Source organism: Erythranthe guttata, chromosome 8 (assembly GCF_056151865.1).
Source record: "Erythranthe guttata isolate IM_541 chromosome 8, IM_541, whole genome shotgun sequence".
NCBI lineage: Eukaryota > Viridiplantae > Streptophyta > Magnoliopsida > Lamiales > Phrymaceae > Erythranthe > Erythranthe guttata.
Window position 1 is genome coordinate 25717736 of NC_142540.1, and position 24057 is coordinate 25741792.

Sequence of the window (24057 nt, forward strand, 5' to 3'; positions counted from 1 at the left end):
TGAAAATACATATTAATATTCAGTACATCATGTTAATTAATCGAGCTCAAATGAGCTATTAATGATTATTCTCTTCGACATATTTTCATGCATTCTTCGTATCTTTTTCTAGTGAAATAACATATTAATGTTCAATACATTAATGATTATTCTCTTCGACATATTTTCATGCATTCTTCGTAATGTTCAGTACGTCATGTTAATTAATCGAGCTCAAATGAGCTATTAATGATTATTCTCTTCGACATATTTTCATGCATTCGTGCATCTGACCAATATCGAGTAGCTTGATTTGATATTCAGGCATGTTGCCCAAATAAATGATCAAATTTTTGAAAATTAATAAGCTCTAATTTTTGTTTTTTTTTTTTTTTTATTATTCATATGACATAAATTACAGCATTTTTAAAAATGGTCAATTTTATTTTGATTATTTTTAACTCAACGGGGCCGATAATCCTTTCGATCCACTCCTGCATGATTAAAACAAATTAATAAAAAAAACAATTTTATGTTCCCAGAAAATAAAAAATATTATGTATTATTCATTATTTTTATTAAGTACCTCAAACGCCAACCATTGATCTCTTTACGAGAGCAACTCTCATTGGATCGCCTCCAAGTTCCTCGAAAATCACCAGAAAATTCTCGGTGGGCTTTAACCAAGACCGTGGCAAGTGATACCTAAAAAAAGTATATATTTATATTTACTGCACGTTTTACGCACATCCACATGTAAGTGTGTGTTAACTATGTGTTAAAAAAAAAGATCGAAGACTTACCATCTCTGAGTCGGTGTTCCACACCCGAGTTGACACTTTGTCGAAGGCTTGAAAATACCCGTGTAACTACAATCGCTGCAATTACCAACGGCAAATATAGTCCAATATCTTCCGAGACTTTGACCGTTGACCCATAGTTGACCTTTCCCCATGCTACTCATGTCGAAAGCTAGTGGCTCGTCTCCATTGGGTGCGTTGAAATAAGCCTATCCAAAGTTGTTTTTATATAAATGTATTTATCTTTATATTATCCATTTAAGAAAAAAATACAATGAAAAAAATAAAGGGACTTAATTTGTTACTAATTTGTACCTTATGCCATGCTAAAGGCTGTTGCTTATGTGCAATTAGTGAACCTTTTATCCATTCGACCGACGAAAAACTTTTCGGAGAGGCAAAATTCATGGCTTCTCCTTTAAGCCCAACCTATTTAATAGTTATTTATTATTTTCATGAGTGTTTTCGATTGGACTGAGGCAAAAAAAAATCGAGATTTCCGAAAATTATACCTGATATGACCATTTTGCCCTCGACAAATCCATTTTTCCACGGTCAAGTCCGTGCAATGCAACGGGACCCAATACTCCGGTACTCCATGTCTCAAAATGTCCACCGACATTCTCCATTGAAAAATAATGCCAAACGAAAAAACAACATCGAAATTAGAATAAACGAAATGTACCCATCCACGTCGGTTTATTATATTTCGATAATTTTTTTATTTTTTTTTATTTTGAAAATAGGAGAGTTAAGAACTAACTGGGAGTCCAATAGCCACACTGAGGAGACTGATCTTATTCGATCCAGCGCGTAACTTGACTTTCTCTTTGAATGTAAGTCTCCTATTCTCCCGTGTTCCGAAAGCAGAACCTTGAAAATGTAATTAATGTAGCAATTAAAAATTAGATTAAGGACGAAACAAGACGATCTATATGTAATATGTAAGAGCATTGAAAAAAAAAAGAATGTAATAAATCTTTACGTACCAGATAGCTCTTCGTTCACAAAAACATGCAGCGCGTGACCGTTCGACTGAACAATAAGAGTTGGAAGCTTCCCACCACTAAGACATGACTCCGACGAACCAATATCAACACTGCCAAATAAAAAAAAAAAAAAAAATCAATAATATATATGAGGCCTCGTCTGGTTGTCAGTTGTCACAGTCAGATTAGCCAAGACAAGATTATTGGTAAAAACGACCAAGTCGAGCGGGTTTTAGGTCTCACCTAGTTGTGTACCAAAGATAATCGGAAGTATCTCTAGTGACATTTATCTGTTCTAAGAGACCGGTTGTCGAGAATGTCGTGCCGTCACTCGAAGACGATAGATCCTCGTTATATGTTTCCCACGATAATATTTCAATGTTACTAGGTAACATTTCCTCGCGTAATGTTTGAACTCCGACCTGTGGAAATATCATATGTAGAGGAATCAAGAAAATCTCGCATTTTATAACATTTGATAGTTAGAGCCACTAAATTAGTGTTTATTGCGTTTAGCACCGTGTATTTACTTTAATTGTTAAAAAATCTCCCCGTGTTATTAATATTAACAAACAACCCATTATGATTCAATATTTTGCGGGGTGATTGCTAAAAAATGTTATCGCTGGGGGTGTTTGCTAATATTAATAAAATGGCGGAGTTTTTCGCAATTAAATATAACACAGGGTGCTGAATGCAATAAAGTCAACCAAATTACGAAGATTACTACGTACTTTGGCTGTATTGAAGGCTACATTCTTGCAATCGGGGAGAATGCTAATAGACCAAGGAGGAAGGCTGTAATGAATGTTATTAAACATCACTCTCGCTTCAGTGGCAGTATCGTAATTCGAAAGAAATGCGGCACAATCACCCGATTCTGAAGAGTATACACTAGCCTGGAGTACAAAAGTCAAATGGTCAACGAACAATATATATATATATATATATATATATAAAACAATAAAACAATAATTGCATGAGCAAAAAACCTGTTGAAGGCTTCCTAATGAAGTGACGGTGGAATCTGATGAAACGAGAGCTTTCTCGCATTGTTTAATGGCTATATGTAGCTCTTTCAGATGACCGTATTTAGGTTGTCTGATCAAACCTATCAAAGTTGAAGTCTTTTTTAAGTCCAAAGTAATAAAGCAAGATCTTAAATACTATAATCTTTAATTATAGAATAGTTGTAGTTTTTTAAAAGAGATTAATTAATTAGATTTATGTTTACCATATTCATCGAGCGGAGCATCGTAGTCGTAGCTTGTTGTTATGAACGGGCCTCCAGCCGAGCGGCCGAAATTCGTTCCTCCATGATACTGTTTGGCAAAACATAAGTTTCTATTTTTAGGAATAAAATTAATTACAAAAATAGAAAGCACGGTAAATTTTGAAAACAAACCATGTAGTAGTTGACAAACGAGCCTCCGTTTTGTACGAATTTAGCGACGGAAAATGCCAAATCCTCAACCGGCCTCTGGTGAATCGGACCACCGAATTCCGTAAACCTAATTATTGATGCAAGAGAAAGACTATATAGTAAAGAGTGGATGCATTGACCATATTCACTCTAGTAAGTCAACAAGATAACCGAAAAATACAAAAAAAAAAAAAAATACTTAATTACCATCCACTCCAAGCCTCGGTCCATATCGAGGGTTTGTAAGGTTTATTCGGTGAGAAAGCATCGCAATAGAACCCGTTGCATGTGTTAATCTATCAATAACATAAGAAAATAGTCGTAAATGGTCGATGGACATAGCTTCAAAACCGAAATGTATATATACTTCGTTTTTCCAAGTCAACCAAAACAAGTAAGCAGTTAAATTAACGTGGATTTTATTGCATTTAGTACCCCTTTGTTATATCGAGTTGCTAAAAAACTCCCCGCGTAGTTAATATTAGCCAAAAAAACCCCTTATTGCATTTTTTAGCAACCCCTAAAACTCCCCGCGATTAAATTAGCCAAAAGAACCCTTATAATGCATTTTTTTGCACACAACCCCCTAAATAGTGAGCTTTTACGGGGGTCGTTTGCTAACCCCCTAAATAGTGAGATTTTTAGCAATTAGAGAAAACACGAGGGTGCTGAATGCAATAAACCCATACAAAGTGCATTGATTAAAGGATCAAATGATTGATTACCACAGGATCAGGTGCATCGTCTTCTTTGCACATTACCCACGGTACACCTGTATCTAATCCAACGGCCATATTTGCAGCCCAATTCGCGTATTGATGGCCAGGATTACCTAGTTGCTTCGCTTGTTGACCGTACTCATTCTCAATCTGTTAAGGGTAATAAGACTTCAGCATGACGAAATAATTACGAAAAGAAAAAACGAAATGAATAAAAGTCGAACCTGAGAGAGTATTATGGGACCACCCTGAGATTCGTACAAGTTTTCGCTCTTCATTATATTGACGATTTTCTCGGTGAATCCCTTCATAGCCATCTGTCACATCACACACCATATACTGAAACTATCATCATCATCGTAATGTAGTTAATTAACGGCGTAATTAACTTGATAATGACACGGTTAAAGTGAAGCATCGACAACCTTAAACGGCTCGTTATCTGTCCTGAAGCTAATTCCCGGCACGTATTTTAGCCAAACTGGAAATCCACTACAGCCACAAAAAAAAAAAAAAAACAAAAAAACAAGAACATGATTAATGAGAGATAAATAGTTATTTTTACAAGAAATATAGCTGATATAAAAAATGTTTAATTACCCAAAATTCCATTCAGCACAAATATACGGGCCGATTCGGAGGTTCGCATATAGCCCTGCTTTCTTGATTGTCTTTACAAACCTCACCAGATCATATCTCCCTTCAAAATTATACTAAACAAGTAAAAACCCACAAAAATATTATCATCAAAATTCAAACTTTCAGTGGCAGAAAACCAAAATTTTATAGAAAAACACACACACACACACACACACATGAGAGAGAGAGAGAGAGAGAGAGAGAGAGAGAGAGAGAGAGAGAGAGAGAGAGAGAGAGAGAGAGAGAGAGAGGTACATTGCCAGGAGAAGGCTCATGAACATTCCAAAACACATAAGTCTCAATTACATCAACACCTCCTTCTTTAGCCTTGTTTATCAGATCTTCCCACATCTATTAGACGCACAAATACAAAATCAAGAAAATGCAATAAAAATTATATATTTTTCAAGTGGAATAAAAATAGAATATACCTCGGGGGTGCTTCTGGGGTAATGTATTGAACCAGAGATGAGAATTCTTCTCTGCCCATTAATTATTAGGGCTTTTCTGTCATAAGTGATTCTGGATTGAACAACCCCACATTCAAGAAACACCACCACCGCCATGCACACACTAAAAACCCATTTCGAAACTGAGTTATTTTTCATCTTTCTATATGTAAAACTTGCATCTATAGTCTATAGATACACCCCTGTACTGATAGTCTGATACAGAATTATAGTGTAGAATCAAGAATCTGAGCAAAGAATGTGTTTTTTTATTGTGTACAATGTGTGTGTGTGTGTGTGTACAGTTGTTGTATGTACAGCTTTTGAATCACACTCACTGAGTGAGCTTCAACAACTGACAAAAGGGAAATGTGGAGAGATGAGAGAGAAAGTGACAAACAGAAAATAAAAAGGATTAGGACAGCTCGGATGAATGTTGATTTAAATATTATATTGTTGATTAAAAGAAACTTAATCATTAGTGAGATTTAATATTGATTGGTGTGAAGTTTGAGTAGTGTTGTTTTTAAATTAGCAAATGATAATTGTGACTGTAATTTTTCTATTATTTAAATTGGACTGGTTAATTAGCTGTCATTTTTTAAATGTGGTTTGTCATTTTTCTTTGGTCAGTCAAAGTCAGCGCAAGTCGTTCCGTTTGAATTTTACTAATACCGTTTTGATTTTGAACGTGATTTTTAGCGTTTTTTTAGTTTGAGTTTAGCAAAATTCAAATCAGCTTGATTTAATAACGCACGAAAATTATGCATGAGTGAATTTAGATGTGAAAGTTATGAGCAGTATTCGTTGATTCATGCATATCTTTCTTAGTCGATATTCAATCTTGCCGATTCAAGTTCAATTAGAAAATTAACTCAAAGAACTACAAATACCGTGTTGTGGAGTTTACTAAATTCAAACTCAAACTAAAAAATAGTCAAAATCAAGTTTAAAATCAGTCAACAGTCGAAACAGTATAATTAAAAGTGAAACGACATTTATGACATCCTCTAAGTTAAAACTTAGAAAGTTAATTCAACACAATCTAGAAAATGGTAAATTAGTGCAAAGCAAAAAGTGCCAAATCTTTTGGCACTAGTAAAGAGAAAGTAAAAAAGAAGCAATAAATTGGAACCACTTTCTATGATTTAACTATCCGTTGGAAAATGATAATATTTTTATTTTTTAAGTTCACTTAAATAAATAAAATAAAATAACATATAAAAAAGGATCCAGAAAAGAAAATAAATAAATAAATCTGTAACGCAAATATGCTCGGGCCATCTCTTGACAAAAACGGGTCAATTTAGAATAAATTATTTGACCAATACCCTTCTTATGAAATGGATCTTTTTGGGCCCAGCCACTTGCCTCCAAATAATTGATTAACGCCGTCAATGTTCATGAATTATAGCCGTTGCTCCTCCGTCAATTTTAATCACTCATTTCCGTTAGCGTCGGTGGATGCAGTTTAAAAAAAAAAATTAAGAAAATTAATTCAATTCAATTAATGTATTTCCCCCTTTTGTCAATTAATTTGAATAAACGCATATTTCGACCATAGCTAGGGGTGGAAATCGGACGAAACAGATCGTAAATAGCATCTTCATAATTTTCCAATTTTTTTGTGAATTAAAAATGGGTCCCACTCGTTCGGCAAAATGGAAATTCAAAAATTCATCCTAACTTCAAAAAAAATGAAAATTAAATTAATTCATAATTTCTCGTTCCGAAATTGGATTTTTTTCAAATCGGAACCGGCAAAATATAAGGCCCATTTCACATTAAGACTTGTTATAAGGCCCAATATTTTGTTATCAACTTAAATTTCCCTCCTTTTCCCAACCGAATTCTCACTTCATTCCTTCAGTCATTCTCCAGAAATAAAATAAAAATAAAAAAGAGAAATTAAAGCAGAAAAAGTAAATTGAATGCTCCATTTGCAAAAAGCTCTTTCGGACAATATTTGGCGACAAATTTTCCACCGCTGCCTACGGACCAAGCCCAGCCATGGCTACGGCGGCGATGTTGGCCGGAAAAGCAAGGCCGAAAGACATGAAAGTAACGAAGAAGAAAAGGAAGAGCATATACGTTTGTTCAAGAGCAGAGGCCAGCATCTTCTTACCAACCCTAGAATTCTTGATTGCATTGTCCGAACTTCGAATATAAAATCCGATGATACTGTTCTGGAAATCGGACCTGGTACCGGTAATCTCACTCTCAAGCTCCTTGAAGCTGCCAAGAATGTTGTGGCCGTCGAAATTGATAATCGTATGGTCGAGATACTGCGTAAACGCACCTCCGAGAGAGGATTCAACGACCGCCTCAATGTGAGTTTCTTTTCTTAATGACTCTTTAATATGCTTAACTGTTCGACAAAATGCCTAAATGAAAATTGTGATTTGTATCATGCGTTTTTCTAATACCTGATTAGTATGCTTAAGTGTTCGGCGAAATGCCTAAATGAAAATTGTTTCAAGCGTTTTCTTTATGTCTGATTAGTATGCTATACCTGTTCGACAAAATGCCCAAATGAAAATTATGTCAAGCCTTGTGTTTGAAGTTGCACAGCCTGTTAAACAATGACTAAATGGGCTTTGCCGAGATTTTTGAAGAAGTATCATCTTAGCCTTACTTTTTCAACTCTTCAACTTCCAACATCGTTCGTCACAAGATTTCTCATATTGTACGTCGAATATTTACGCTATCACATAACTTGGGTTCTGCAGATTATCAGTGGCGATGCATTAAAGACTGATTTTCCAGAATTCAATCTTGTCGTAGCAAACATTCCATATAATATATCATCTCCTTTATTGGCTAAATTGGTTTACGGGGTGAAAACAAATCCATTCAGAAGCGCGACACTCTTGCTTCAAAAAGAATTTGCAAGAAGGCTATTAGCAAAGCCAGGCGACTCCGAATTCAACAGATTAGCTGTGAATGTAACGCTTGTAGCCGAAGTCGAGTTTGTAATGGATGTCAGCAAAAGGGACTTTGTGCCATGTCCGAAAGTTGATTCATCGGTTATCAAAATATACCCTAAAAGTGAGATCCCAAACGTGGATTTAAACGAGTGGTGGGCTTTTACAAGAACTTGCTTCAGCAAGAAAAATAAAACGTTGGGTGCAACGTTTAAGCAGAAGAAGAAACTGATTGAGCTAATGAACTTGTCTGATTCCGGAAAGTTCTTGGAAAACGACACGTCATCATCGATAACCTCATTTAGGGGAGAAATCATGAGGCTTTTGGAATGTGGCGGATTTTCGGACAAGAGGCCGATAAAACTTGGTAATGATGATCTTTTATGTTTGTTGTCTCTGTTTAATGAAGCTGGGATATTTTTTCACGATCGAGCAAAGAATAAGGATACATTCGATACTGCCTTTGATGCTTGTGATGACCTGCTGTAAAACTAGGTGCAAGTCTAGTTATATGTCTTTTTGTTTGGGTGAAGGAGAATGGAAAAATTGTAATTTTGGTCCTCTATGTTGGCGTACTTATGGTTTTAGTCCTTTTAAGTTATCCAATTTCAATTTCATATGCGATAACTTTGCAAATCTAGCATTTTGGTCCTTTCTTGCTTGAATTGTTATTTTTATCATGGGTTTTGCTTACATGGACTTTTAAAATTATAAATTCGTCATGCAACTAAGTCTTAATATAAATATTATCACGTGAGACAACAAGTTTATAAGTCACGTTAGAGGATCGTTTATAATTTTTAAATATTTGTATAAGTAAATTCCGATGAGTTTGTTGGCCACATAATTAATCAAATCGTTAAACTAAAATTTGAAACAAAATAGGACCAAAAAATGCTAAATTTGTAAAGTTAGTATATGTAAAATTGAAATAAGCCAGTGTAGAGGACCAAAACTACAGTTTTCATTATATGATATTCACTGATAATGGATCAAACCGAAATGATTTAATATGATATCTAGTGTAATTGACCGATGACAAATTTTCATTTAGTATTGTGACAACTGACAAGAGATACGTAATATATATTGTTGGCCCGCAACATAATCAAACAATTTACTTGATGACAGATCATTTAGAGTAAGTATAATATGATATTCATTACAATAAAACTTCTTTATTACAAACTGTTTGACAATTATAATCCTCTATTTTGTAACATTCATAAATGTTGCATGAACAAAAGTGAAAAAAAAAATGGATGATTTGCACACAAAAGGATCAATTCATATGGATGGATGAATTGAAGGGGCTATATTGGCACGATTTAAAAGTTAAATGCACTTAAATTGAAATAGAAATTATTTAGGGTCCAAAATGAAATTAACCAAAAAAATAGTAGAGCTTCTTCTACTTTGTCGTTCGCTTCTCAAAAAATAAAAAATACGCCGTCAAAACGCCATTTCTAACTCAGTTCTCAGCTCACATTCAAAATCAGTATAAAGCCATGGGTTTCGGAGCCCTAAGATCCATGATCCGACCCGTATCCAGAATCCTCATACCCGCCTCTCATTTCTCTCCAGCAGCAAAAACCTTCTCAACCACCTCTCGGCCGGAGCTCCGCCACCTCTTCGCCCCACTCCGCCGCAATCCGCCATGGTTTCCTCCCTGCAGCGCCTTCCATAGCCTTACGGACACTAGGCTCCCGAAACGTAGACCCAGCGACAGGTCCCGCCGCAAAAGAGCCAGCTTAAAACCCCCAGGTTTGGAAAAAGTTAGGGTTTTTCGACATACAATTTCTGAATAATTTTAAAATTTATATTGCATTGTAATTCGATTTGTGAAATTGATCATTTGAAAATTAATTTAGGTCCATATGCGTGGGTAAAATGTACACCTGGGGAACCTATAGCTGCTAACCAACCAAACGAGGGAAGTGTGAAGAGAAGGAATGAGAAGAAGAGGATTAAACAGCATCGCGCATTTATAATGGTACATTTCTATTTTAACTCTGTTTATTCGAGCTAATTCGTTTTGTTGATGACTTTTTTCGAATTGGATTGGCGCTTGAGATGTTATTTTTTAATCCCTAAAAGTGCAGATATGAATTGTCATAGTTGAACTAGTGGTTTTAGTATCGAAATCTTCGGGATTGAAATGAAAATTTCTTGAGGTGCATTTGTACAGAAGATATATACTATTTGCTTTGCCTCATTGATCGAAATATTGTTAGCGGGATTTTCTGAATTTTCGTGTTTCCGATGCTAGATGCTTAGTTCTGATACTCTAGAATATGGTTTAGTAACTGGTATTGGATGAATTGTATCGTATTTAATTTTAGCATATCTCTAAGGTGGTCGTACAGCTTAACGAAAATACGGGTGTTGGCTGAGTCTCGAGAAACACTTTCGACGTTAGTAGATAGTGGGCATTTGTTAGGTGATGAGTATGATTTTTAATCATGGAATTGATGGCAATCGACTGTACAAAAAATAATAATATTGCTTGTGAAGTTCAATTCAGCCAACTGAAGGAAAACAGTTGGTCGTTTGTTTTGCTAGATAGCTCATGAAGTTACTGGTTGTCGAAATATTCAAAAGTTTTAGTAGGTTCATTCTGATATAGATTAAGCATTCATGAAATATTTTGGTGTTATATTGCATTGAACTGGATGCAAACTCTGTTTCAAACTTATGGTTGCACGACGAGTCAGTTCATACGCGAATCTAGCTCAGCTGAGGCTCAAACTACACTCAAGCTTTTTCGAGTTCGAGTTTGAATGTTGATATGGTCCGAGTCCGACAATATGATTTATGTATTTTCTACTATTCAAGTATGAATTTAAGTTGTGGACTGCATGTCTTTTATTTATTTTCAAAAAAATTATACAACTCCTATAACTACCTTCTATACAAGCTAGCATTCAAAACAAGTCGATTGGATTTAACTGCTGAAAACCATTATCCCCTAAGCTGAAACTCGAGTTCACAAAAACAATTAGATGCTCCAATTCTGTGAGCAAACTTTGTAAGCCACACGTTTACCTCATTCGAGGTCAAGCCAGAACTCAACACAAGCATAAAAACTATACCAGTTATAAGCTAGTATGAATAAGTTCACTAAACTTAAACTAAGGCAACTCTAATAGGTTTATGATGATTACAACGGACTAATATTATTTAAAGCTTTGAAAACACCCTTTGAAGGCTCCCAAAAACTAGCAAAATCTCGAACCTTGGTTTGTGACTGATTGAGCTTTGCTGCAGATTGCTTATCCATATATTTCAGTAATTGTTAATTTGCCACCGACAGATTATACTATGTTAGTTGCTCGATAACGTTGCCCAAACTACCTTCCATTTCTCAACATTTCAGCCTGTAATTGTTAAAGAACTTTATTATTACTTTTAGTCTCTTGAGATATCCTATGTTTAACTGATTTTTATCTTATCTGAAACGATGATTTAAGCCGCTAAATACCCTTGATTTTTTTTATTCATTAGAGTTTCGTTTCTTTACGCATGAAAATCTGATATTTTTATCCTTTCGGTAAAGTCTGAGAAAAGGAAGCGCAAAGCCCAGTTGCAAGAGGCGAAAAGAAAAAAGATAATGAAAAGGGTGGAGCGCAAAATGGCTGCAGTTGCAAGAGAGAGAGCCTGGCAAGAACGTCTCGTCGAGCTGAAACGGATTGAAGAGGAGAAGAAGAACGCAACTATGGCTTGATTTATCTGTTTGTCCCCTTTTCGATTCTACTCAAATAACCTGCATTTTTCGTTTTGTTTTTCGAACTGTTTTTTTTCTAATTGGGCTTCTCTTAAAAGATTTCGTTTCTTCAATTTTCCCCAGGCCCATACTGTTAGATCTTTTGGATTATTCAAATCAAGGTTGCAATTTTTCAGACAGTCAAATAAGAAAACAGTACATTCTTCTTGCAAACTAACCCTTTTTGTCAGGACAGAAAATTGACTCTGATTTTTTATTTTTATTTTTCAAGAAAATGTGGGTATTTTATAGGCGAGTGAATGATTGCTTCAACAGTTATATGTGTTGTCTTGATTGGTCAGATACTGAGCATCAGTATCAATGCCCCCCACCACCACTGACATGTTCGACAAAATGCCAAGCTCACTTTTTTTGTTCTTTTATACGGTACAATATTGCCATGCATGATTAATTGTTTTGGACACTCGTTTATATTAGGGCATAATATAAACTTTGAACAAGAAAATTGAGTTTTGAGGATGGGGTTTGTGTTTTTATTTGGTGTAATTATAATAATTATAGCCCATGTGAATGCATCGTTCGATAGGAGAGATATATGTACATGTGTAAACGAGGTGACCTCGAGTCGAACTTGGCTATTTTGGCGAGCTCAAACTCGAGCTCGAATCCATTTTGACGATCTCGAGCTCTTCGAGTATTTTGTTTTTTGGGCTCGAGCTCGAATCTGAGCCCATTGTATGAGATATGGAATATTAGAGTTGATTTCAAATTAGTGTAAAACAAATTCTTGGATTAGGAACTAGGTTTTAATACAATGTGGAGTTTCAAAACTAGATTATTTTATTAAATAAATTGAATTTAATTCTTAATTAATAATATATTCATAATCAATCAACATTGAAGTCTACCAAATGGATTTAATTACACATATTAGTGACATCTACTCAAGTGGGACTGCGATAAATTATTCAATTGCACATATTATGAGTGCATACAAAATCAGGATCAGATTGTAACCAATAGATATAATTTTAAAAAACATAAATAAATAAATAATAATAAAAAAAAAAAGATAAATAAATAAAATAAGGTGTGGGCATTATTGACGAGGTAGCGATAAAAACGTACCGCATGGGAGTGGACCACACTTGTATACCTATGTATATATACTAGTGGTTAACAATCACCCCATAATGTTTTTTTCTTTTAATTCTTATCCAACTAAAATTCTGCAAATTTAAATTTATGTTAAAAGAATAAAATGAATTAATTAACCAATAACTCTTTTAATGGCTTTGTAGATGCAACACATATTAAGAGGATGTTTGGCTAAACTTATAAGTTGTTTAAATGAGTTTATAGACTCTTCCAAAGTGTTTATTTAAGATCAAATGAGCAAAAGTAGCTTAAGTACAAGATCAGTATCCAAAAATACTTTAAAAATTAATTTAAAGCTACGCAGCGACTTATCAGCTCTTACAATAACTTATCAAATGTAATAATTTATTAGTTGTTTAAAATAAAATTAGGCATAGATGTACTAAATAAACCTAGTAGCATGTCCCTAGCTATTAACAAATCGACTCGAACCGAATGCAAATTAGTTCTAAATTGTTTGAATATTTATCAAGCTTTTCAAATTGCATTTGAACCTTGATTTGGTAAACATTCGAATTGCTACATAGTTTAAGCCGAACTTCAATAGCTTATCGAATGAGTATTATACGTTCAAGAATAGTTCATTATCTTACCAAACCGACATCGAATAACCTTTCAACGAACATTCACGAATCGAGCATTGGATCGCTTGATTTCATTTTTAAGTCGGTGTACACACACACACACACACACACACACACACACACACACACACACACACACACACACACACACACACACACACACACATATATCGAATATATACACGTGTAGCATTAAATAAACCATAATCATGATTATCTCAACTTGCACTATTTAAAATGTAGTACCACGGCCCATGGGAAAGACCCCTCTTCTTCTTCTTCTTCAATGAGGAAGACACTTGAGATAGTGACAGTGGGACTATACTAAACTCCATAATGCAACTTCTTCTATATCAATATTTCAATTATATATTATACAAAAAAAAAAAAAAAAGAGAGAGAGGGACAATTTCGACGAAACTGTTAACGAAAACCGACACGGATGTTTCTAGGAAAATTAATTAATGATGGAAACCAACTTTTGTTAGCTTGCAATTAATTCATTGGTTGTGTGTAGGGGCATGATTGTGATTGGAAGCTTCTTCTTCATTCTCACCGTCGGAAAGTATATTATTTCGTCTTTATCGGAGTTCCATCTGCAAAAGAAGGACAATCGAAAGCTCGTTTTACCTACCGTTTATTTCATCACTTATAATATATAAAAACACAAGTCAATTCTTGAATAAATGCCGTGAGAATGTACTTATTATTACCGATATGTTGTAACGAGAAAATGAAGGAAAATCGAGATTTCGAGCCTCGAGAGTTCGAGTCCGGGGCATAGTCTTTGTCCACCACCAAATGGTGTGAAAGTATTGCTACTCACAGCAGCTCCTATTTTCTGTAAATATATTAAAAAAATGCTAATTAATAAATAAATAATTAAAAATTAAATAAATGATAATTATTTATGGAAGTAGTTACACATTAGGACAAAGAACAAGTTGTTATATGAATTGTCCCATCAAGAAATAAAGTATTCTTACAAGCTAACATATTTTATTTTCATTCAAAATGACAGATTTTAAAACCCTGGGTTTTAATTAATCATCACCCAATATTAATATTAATTAATTAATTAATTAATTAAGTATAAGAGATCAAGAATAGGGATCTATCTCACCTTCCATCTCCATGGATCGAATTCATAAGGGTTCTCGTAATTCGTTTCATCCATGTGAACCGAGCTGAACGATGCTAAAACGCACCATCCTTTCGGTATTAAATAACCTGAAAAAAAGTAAAGTGAAAATTAAGTATATGTCAACAAAAACTTCAATACAAAGTTTAAAATCGAAAAAAAAGAAAATCGAAGACCTTTTATTTTGACATCCTTGAGAGCTTTTCTCCACACCGCGTTAATAATATTAGCCAGTCTAAGTGTTTCACTAATAACCTACACAAGAGAATTACGTTACAAGAAATCGGGAATAATTAAATTATTATTTTCGATTAATTGATAATCGGCAAGAGATCGACTTACATTTTGTGTGAATGGCAATGACATATAATCGGTCCAAGAATATTCTTCGCCGGATTGATCCTTCTTGTTCCTAAGTTCCATGTTCTCTTCCTAAGATTGATTGTTAAATAAAAGATTCATCTAATAATATTCGGTAAAAAATCAATTCAAGAATACTAAGAGTAGTTAATAATAATAATTTACGAATTCCATATTCGCGAGATATGCATGAATGTGAAATATGGTACCACACCATTATTTAAAAAAAAAAAAAAAAAAAACATGTGGGCAACACACATTGCTATATCCCACGTGAACACGTTCGTTTTTACGAAGAAATAATCCCATTTTATGTAATTATGACATATACGAATCATAATATATAAACATTTGGAATTTATTCAAAGATTAAGCATTTCGTACCACCAAATGCGCTAACGCGACAGGGCTGTCACTTAGGAATTTGACAGCCAAGGTCATGGCTGTGGGCACAGTCTCTTCTCCCGGAATCATCATCTCTATTATATTCCCGGCGACAAAATCGAGCGGGACCCGCATTTGCTGTTCTCCGGAATATTCCGCGGACGCGTCGCGCAATAGCACATCAATTGCATCATTTGGCAACTCTTCTTTATTATCTGTTTTTTTATTATCCATGCCGATTTTTCTCTCCAATATAATTTTATCGACCATTTTCAACATTCTCTCCTTCGCCTATTGAAAAAAAAAGATTAAAATCAATAAAAAAAAAAGACGTTTATTGTTCAAATTAAATTGTATAATTAGATAAATAAATACCTTCAAAGATTTGTAGAGTCTTGTACCGGGAAATTTAACGGGCAAACATATTAAGCCTTTGATAAATTCCTCAAACTCTTTCTTTAGTACGTTCATCTCTTCGCCCGGACCAATGCTCATTAGCACTCTCACTAGAATTTCAAATGTGATCTGCCATAATATATATATAATCTCAAATTCGATTCGTATAAATATATATAGGACTAATTGCATTCAACACCCCCGTGTTATAAATATTAGCAAAACTCCCTCCTATGATTGAATTTTGTTACCAAAATACCCCCCTAAAAAAATGCATGTTAGGAAGTTTTTGCTAATATTTATAACACGGGAGGTTCTTTTAACACTTAGAGTAAACACAATATATACATAATAATATAATAAAAATAAATAAATAAATAAAATAAAAAGGGACCTTTTTGGTTTCATCTTGAACGAAAACTTGGCAACCCTTATCCATCCAAGTAGATAGTGACAGCTTTACGGCTTTCTCGATATCAAGGGTAATTCGGTCTTTAAATTGTGGAGATTTGAGGAAAACTCCGATAAGGGTGTGCATCTTTTTGTGCATAGGACCGTTCATTTGCAAAATCGAGGATTTCCCTAATAATTCGGAGATGGATTTCGGATAGCATGGTATAAACGCATTACCGTGGTTTTGTAAAATAACTTTGTTCACATCGGGATCGGTCGAGACGATGATGGCTTTTCCGAGAATGTGTGTTCGAAAGACATCCCCATACCTTTATTACACACACATTAAAACAATCAAACAATAATAACAAATGTTCTTGTCTGATTATGTAACTTGATTTAATGTAAGCAAAATCATGAATTTTATATTATATTTTCTTATTTAAAGAAATTAGTTTAAAATTGATATTGAGGGCTGTGTAAATTTACAATGTTGGCCAAGAAATGTATGTATGTATGTGACTCGTACCTACCTACACTGCTCCTAATAACTATTTCCCATTAAATAATAAATTTATTTGAGAAAAAAAAAACTACCATAAAATATGGGTTTTGTAGAACAAAGATTCACATAAATAAATAAATAAACAAATAAAGATGGGGTGAAGGAACTGAGTAAAAAACCTGGCAACCATCACTAATTTATAAGTATTATTTATTATTAAAAAAATCTAGACTTCATTCATGATCCCAAGAAAATGGAGAAGCTTATGATATATACATATACATATACATCATATATTGAACTCATCAGTCATCACCAAGAACACTAACATATATAAACATGGTTACACCCAGAAACACAGAAGAAAAACACACACACACCCGCACGTGTGTGTGTGTGTGAACTCGTCACATTGAACACACACAACAAACGCATGGTCGCGCACAGCTGAAGAAACACACAAAAACACACACACACCCACGGGTGTGTGCTTTTGCTTGTAGAAAATGAAAAACAGAAAAAAAAAAATAAAAAAATGAAATATTGATTTATTTTTTCTTACAGAGATTTGCGCTTATCCATGAAGCAGACAGGTTTGGAAGTGTAACCAGAAGCAATAAATTCCAAAGTTTCACCAATCAACGGCCAACCCCAGCTCCCCCTCGGTACAGCGAAAACCCCTTCTCCTCCTCCTCCATTCTTTCTCTCTCCTCTCTCTTCTTCCCTTTCAACCATCATCATCATCCTTAGTTTTTTATACACACACAAACCCGACAACACCAATACTACAATCAAAACCCAAATCTCTGCACAACTCAACCATCCCATTCTTGATTTTTTTTGTTTGTGGGAAGTCTGGGCTGAATATCAGTTGAGAGAAAAGATACTATATATGTATATGTTTTTTGTGGGGTAAGGGGTAGCCCATCAGTCTCATCGATCGATCAAACTTTTCTTCACATTAAAATAAAATTAAAAAAGAAAAAGAAAAACAAAAGTACTGGGGGTGGCTCTAGCTATGATGGGGTCTGAGACCTACACACTGCACACGTGCAGTTCTCTCTATATATATGCAGTCCTCTATCTCTCTCTATCCTAGTGAGAGAAAGAAAGAAAGAGGAGAGAGAGAGAGAGAGACTATTGTATTGGATGGATTCATTCGTTTTGTCTTTGGTAAGATACTTAAATGAGGATGGACGGAATGAAGGAGAGAGTTAATTGAGTTTTTTTGGGGAAAATATAACTATATTTAGGGAATTAGAATGTGAGAATTTTGTTTCGAAATCGGATTTTTTCGGATCAGAATCAATAGAAATTTTAATTTTACTAATGTACCATAGTTTCAAAAAGTAAAATTGAATCGACAATCAGAATCTCATGTACATGACTCCAACAAATCTCATAAATAAAAATTTGGATACAAATGAAAAACATTGTTTCAAAATCGAATCGAAAATTTTCTAATCGAAGATGACCGATTTTGGAATTTGCGTTCCAATTTGCACCCGATAATTTTTTTTTATGTGAAATAAATGTTAGGCAGATAAATATATATATATATTTTTTCTTTTAATTGGTTTGGATAGCAGGTCATAACTGAGGGCTATATTGGGTGCAACAATTGTCACACGATTAAATCAAATTTTGTCTTTTCTTCTTCTTTCACTCATAACACTCAACACCTCAGAACTGCCTCTGATTTATATTTGCACTATGTGTGTGTGTTTTTTTTATTAAAGGCATATTACATGTACATATAATAAATATATAAATAAATATTGGTGCGCAAATTAACTCGGGTTCGAATCCACCTTGGCAACAGACAGTAAATTAAATTTGTCACACATGGTTAGCCTAATATGGTTTACATATCGCGTATAGTTTGCAAGCTATTATACCAAAGTTTTCAGACTGTCAATAAAATTAAACTTTTTAGCTCCATTTTGTAAATAAAAAGTTTAATTAATATGAAATCACGTGAGGTAATCAAGTGGTGTCATGTGCCATCGTGATCAACAATTATAATTCCAGATATATTTAAGGTCTCTTTATTTCATACGATAACGATAACGTTAAATTTATTAAAAATATTGGTATGATTTGATTTTAGAAAATATATGGTAAAGAGTAATTAGTCAAACACATAACCATACACATAATATTGCATCCACAATTGATAATAATAATATTTCCGAATAAGCATATAAAATACACAAAGAAAAAGATACGGGTATCTTTATCCCTTTAGACAGATATGAAATGCAATATTAAAACACTAGCTAGCATTGCATATATGAAGATGGGAGCTATACTTAATTAATTATCTTAACTCATGATTACATCACACTCATCTTATATTTAATGTTTAGTGTAGTGGGTATTATTTAAAAAAAAAAAAGAATATTCTACATTGTAAACAATATATACATTTTAATCATAACAATCATTCATGTTATGTTTAATGTATGGTGTAGTGGGCACATTTATTTAAAAAGAAAAAAGAAAAAAGATAATCTAGTTTTTAAAGAGTTAAGGTATTTAACCAGAACAATTATTCAGTAAGGTGGGCTAAACGAGCTAGCCCGGTGGTAAACACCTTCCACATAAGACTTTTTGGTGATTCGATCGAATTCATGTAATATTTTATGTATGGTGGTGCATATGAGTATATATATTATATATAAAATAAAAATATTCTACTTTGTATTAATTATTATTATTAGATATAAAAAAGGTGAATTTGAAATATTTAATGAGATGTAAATAAATTAAATGTTTAGGTTAAAAGCATGAGGCTATGAATAGGGAGCACAGCGCCACTTTGACTCTTCAGTCTCTCACTTTACCCTGTTTTCTTCAGCTATAAAAAGGCTTACCTTTTTCATTTCTCATCAAATCTAAATCTACTCTACTCTCTACATGTAAATTACCTTTTATTAAATTCAACTCCACACACACACACACACACACACACACACACACACACACACACATATATATATATATATATAAATCAAAAGTTATGATATAAGTTGCTACCTGGAATAGGAAATTAGTAAATGACTCTCAATAAGTAGGGAATATCTACACAGTCCATAATATATAGACTCAGCTGCCCAAAACATACCAAAATTAATTAAGATTACAAATAAACTGCTATGCTAAACCAAATAAACATATGTAACTGGATTGTAATTATTACCTGCAAAATCAAACCTCCGATTTTCCATGATGAATGTCACGATGCGCCAAAAGGGCCAAGAAATCCCATAAAACCAAGCAAATCGGACTTGCGCTTTCTCGAAGAACAAAAAAAGATTAAATGTAGCCAAAATTCTTGACATAATAAGTTCTAAGCTGTATTAACACAAGCAAGACGTTCTTCATGCATATCAGCATAAAACGAGCTCAATTTGGTGATAGCAACTGCTTCTCCATGAAGAGACGCCCTAGTGGATTTCAGTACATTAACTTCGACAAAATCACCGACTTTTGGACTCCGTTTAACATCATTGTTGTCTCTATCTGGAATTGGGGTTTTAGTAAACGATACTCTGTGGCCTCTATCACTCTTTCCGATTAGCTCTGTTTCGGGTGCCCTTCTATTGGGCCCCTCGACTAATACAAGTTGGACTGAGCCGATTTTGGAGTCATAACATTGGCCTGTGCTGTCACGGAAAGTTTCAATAAGTTCTGTTAATCTTCTTTGCTTTACATTTTCAGGAACATCATCGGCATAGTTTCTGTGGGCATGGGTTTTCTCTCTCATGCTGTAAGCAAACATATATGCCATATCGTAGCCAACAGTTTTTACTAGGTTTAGAGTGTCCTGGTGGTCCTCCTCCGTTTCCCCACAGAAACCTGTAAGATTAAAAAGAAAAAGAAAAAAAAGAAGCTAAATAAGCATATTATTTCGTCACTTATTACCAGGATAATATGGCGATTGAACACGAGACCATTTGGTTTAGCTCAAAATTGAAAAATTACATTATTATATCAAGAAATCTTCACTCATTAGAAAGATTTTCTCGTAGTTGATACTATATTTCAGTAGCGTGGCAATCAGATAATAACGGTGTATTCCAAAGCTCAAACTTAATTAGGTGCATGAAGATTATAATTATGTTGCACAGATTGATGCCATTAATCAGAGATGTAAGCTAAAATGAGTGCTTAGGACAACATGGTCTAGATAAGCAATTGATAATTCTCATACATAGTGTTGTTTTTTTAGAATATTCTCATTCACGAAAAAGATTTATCTAGCTCCCATTGACCAAATGAAAATCAGGTTTACCTAGTTTAATAACGAAAACAGTTCAAGAATCCAATATAGACTAAAAATTTATAAAACAAAAGAAATCACAAACAAACTTACCACATATGAAATCACTGCTTATCCCGATCTCAGGAATTATATCGCGTATCTTTTTAACAAGTTCCAAGTATGCTTCTCCGGTATATCCCCTCCGCATCCTTTCCAGTACTGAACTGCTGCCTGATTGTGCAGGCAAATGGATGCTTTTGCATATATTATTTCTATTTCGCATGACATACAACAAGTCATCAGGAAAATCTTTTGGGTGAGGTGAAGTGTATCTGAATCGCATCTCTGGGTATTCAACTGCAAGTCTGTCGAGTAGATCAGCAAAGCGCAAACCCACATTTTTTACTTTGGCAATGCTGTTAAATCCATCACTATACTTCCAGTTTGTTCCAGATTCAACCTCTTCAACACCAGAAGTGTCGTTATAACTGTTCACATTTTGCCCAAGAAGAGTTACTTCTTTGACACCTTCCTTCCAAAGCTCCCCCACCTCTCTAACAACGGACTCGACCGGACGAGACCGCTCTCGGCCTCTGGTGAAAGGAACAATGCAAAACGAGCACATGTTATTGCAACCCCTCATTATAGAGACAAACGCACTTATCGAATTCTTTGCGATACGCACTGGATTGATATCAGCATAAGTTTCTTCAAGTGAAAGAAGTGTGTTGATCCCTTTCTGGCCCGAGTCTACTTCTTCTAACAGCCTCGGCAAGTCTCGATAAGCATCGGGCCCACAAACAACATCAACCATCTTATCTGCGTCCAATATTTTATCCTTCAGCCTCTCAGCCATACACCCCAGTACAACGACTTTCGGAGGATGCAAGGACTGAGACCTTCCTATAGCAACATTTTTCTTCCACTGCCTTTTCAGAAACCAAAAATAATTAAGTCTCTGCCACACCTTTTGTTCTGCATTGTCTCTGATCGCACATGTGTTTATAAATATAATCTCTGCACTCTCGGGAGCTTCCACGATTTCACTATATCCAGCTTTCTTCATGATAGATAGGACAATCTCCATGTCATTAACATTCATTTGGCATCCATAAGTTTCATGGTATATCCGACCACTTGGAAGAACATCAGACAGTGCTATCGAGCTAGAGAAATTAAGACAAACAAACGAATAAGTTCTTGCAGTTTTCCGTGTTTGTTGCGATACCAGATGACTAAAGAAAGACTACAAAGTAAGTGGAACAAACAGATGAAGTGGCGCATCAGATGGATTCATAAGCAGTCAACAACACTAATTGTACACAAGATTTAAATAAACCATGAGAATCGTCTTTTCTTAGTGATCATTAATTGAGTTACATCCTTTTTCCCATTTTTGTCCTGCTCCACAACCCGTCTTTTGCAATTTCTCTAATTCTTTGTTTTGTTTCTTGTGAGTTTATTGATCTCTAAAAGCATAATTCTAATGAAGGTACAAAAAATTCAAATCTAGAAATAATTTTTCTAACAGCATTCTGCACACACAACAATCAAGAACATGGTTATGAGTTATAACTTACTGTTACACATACACAAAACTGTATATACATGTGTATCTATCTATTCACCGGGGTCACTCAACGCCGACCAAACCTCGTTACTGTATAACACTCAATTACCAATTAGCATGTTCGCACTCTTCATTAAATAGCATCATCACTCTCGCTATATTTCAAAATTCAATTAAACCTCCTATGCTCATAACTTCAAGCGCATTTATCTAAACTCAAATAAAAAAAAAATCTAAAAACGCACACACACTTACTCGAGATGGGGATCGGAAACAGCAGCATCTGTGACAGCGGCACTTGCTTTGGGCATGAAATGGTGGAGAGCTGGAATTTCCGATAACTTGCCGCCTATGGAAATCGGAGGTTGACATTGAGACTGCGAGAAGCTTCTGGAAAATCTGTGTGAGAAAGCTGAGGCGGAGCTCCGCCCGAATGAACGCCGGCCACAGACGATGCGGGCGGCGGAAATCGCCGGAGAAAAATGGCAGGGATTCGAGGAGAAGAATCTGAGAGTGAGAATGGAGCAACGTCTGGGGAGGTTTATACAGTGTTGTTGATTCAGAACCGAAGAGAGAGAAGTAAGAGAGGGAGACGCCATGAGAGATGAAATGTGTGAGTACTGTGAAAATTGGATAGGGGGTTTCTGCTATGGGGAGAGGTTTGGATTGGGCCTTGGGCCTATTTATTATTAATGGAAGCCCATCTCAAACGAATTCATTTATGTTAATAATTAGTGTAAATTACGGTCGCTCCCTCCGGTACAGTCATATTACGAAAACAAAAAGTATCTCATATTTGCATAATTACAATCACCCATAAACTATGAATATTTTTATAAGTCCACTCTTTTGGTGTCAAATTCAGTGAAATCTTTTATATTATGTGGAATATTCTCCACTTTGTACCCGTTTTTTATCTCATTCGAGCTCCACATTTTGAAACGAGATGATCATTAAATGTGTCTCTTGCCTTATAATTATCACATTATGATGCATCGGAAACTGCATTTTTGCACAAAATAAGTGCAAACTAGAGAACATTCTACGAAATCTAGAACATTTTGTTGAATTTGACACCATAAGGTGAACGTGTGAAAAAATTTATAGTTGGGGGAGGGGGGGGGGGAGGTTGGGTTTCAAATTGGTTCTATTAGAAGGGTCATTTTTTAGGTCGGTATCGATCGATCCCACCAAGTCCCGGGCCTGGCTAATGCCATCAAAATATTTCATTTCTTGATAAAAATTAAAGCGTAAATTCAATTCCACTTTCACCCTATACTTTGGCTCGATATCACTTTTACTCTTTATACTTTCAATTGCATCGATTTGCCCACTTGTACTTTGGCTCGATATTACTTTACCCTCTTCTACTCTCAATTGCATCGATTTGCCCTCCATACTTCCCTCGCCGTTAGTTTTCACACATTTGACATTAACAACGTTTGATCTAAGTCAGAAAATTACTAAAAAGTCACCCCTTCCAGTTTAAATAATTATTAAAAAAATTAAAATAAATAAATAAATAAATAAACAAAAAATAAAATAATAAATAAATCAAGACAATGAGAAAACATAGATCACGACACGAGCCACAATTTATTTTTTATTTTCTTAATAGTCATTTAAACTGGGAGGGGTGGATTTTTTATAATT

General features: G+C 34.7%; 5 protein-coding genes across 5 annotated transcripts; 2 read left to right on the forward strand and 3 right to left on the reverse strand.

Annotated features, from left to right (window-relative positions):
• Positions 1-329: 329 nt before the first annotated feature.
• BGAL3 (beta-galactosidase 3) lies at positions 330-5498 on the reverse strand. The gene is made up of 19 exons (XM_088822580.1): positions 4981-5498; positions 4805-4900; positions 4511-4623; positions 4336-4402; positions 4135-4227; positions 3917-4060; positions 3399-3487; positions 3174-3279; positions 3003-3090; positions 2761-2879; positions 2503-2667; positions 2012-2190; positions 1769-1878; positions 1543-1652; positions 1292-1402; positions 1095-1208; positions 783-988; positions 566-684; positions 330-473 (listed from the first exon to the last, which is right to left on the reverse strand). The coding sequence occupies exons 1-18, from the start codon at positions 5155-5157 to the stop codon at positions 567-569; spliced, it is 2205 nt and encodes a 734-aa protein (XP_088678706.1). The 5' UTR covers positions 5158-5498; the 3' UTR covers positions 330-473; position 566.
• Positions 5499-6842: 1344 nt separating this feature from the next.
• DIM1B (Ribosomal RNA adenine dimethylase family protein) lies at positions 6843-8541 on the forward strand. Its single transcript, XM_012989793.2, has 2 exons — positions 6843-7328; positions 7728-8541. Exons 1-2 carry the CDS (start codon positions 6930-6932, stop codon positions 8409-8411), a joined length of 1083 nt encoding a protein of 360 aa, XP_012845247.2. The 5' UTR covers positions 6843-6929; the 3' UTR covers positions 8412-8541.
• A 772-nt stretch (positions 8542-9313) lies between these two features.
• On the forward strand, positions 9314-11863 carry LOC105965263 (protein translocase subunit). The gene is made up of 3 exons (XM_012989794.2): positions 9314-9686; positions 9794-9915; positions 11479-11863. Exons 1-3 carry the CDS (start codon positions 9431-9433, stop codon positions 11644-11646), a joined length of 546 nt encoding a protein of 181 aa, XP_012845248.1. The 5' UTR covers positions 9314-9430; the 3' UTR covers positions 11647-11863.
• A 1852-nt stretch (positions 11864-13715) lies between these two features.
• Positions 13716-17742, reverse strand: ROT3 (Cytochrome P450 superfamily protein). The gene is made up of 9 exons (XM_012989875.2): positions 17130-17742; positions 16064-16391; positions 15649-15798; positions 15274-15564; positions 14872-14961; positions 14706-14784; positions 14512-14618; positions 14102-14229; positions 13716-13984 (listed from the first exon to the last, which is right to left on the reverse strand). Exons 1-9 carry the CDS (start codon positions 17393-17395, stop codon positions 13873-13875), a joined length of 1551 nt encoding a protein of 516 aa, XP_012845329.2. The 5' UTR covers positions 17396-17742; the 3' UTR covers positions 13716-13872.
• Positions 17743-19641: 1899 nt separating this feature from the next.
• Positions 19642-23109, reverse strand: LOC105965266 (Methylthiotransferase). The gene is made up of 3 exons (XM_012989798.2): positions 22660-23109; positions 20946-22000; positions 19642-20428 (listed from the first exon to the last, which is right to left on the reverse strand). The coding sequence occupies exons 1-3, from the start codon at positions 23001-23003 to the stop codon at positions 19920-19922; spliced, it is 1908 nt and encodes a 635-aa protein (XP_012845252.2). The 5' UTR covers positions 23004-23109; the 3' UTR covers positions 19642-19919.
• Between the last annotated feature and the right edge of the window lie 948 nt (positions 23110-24057).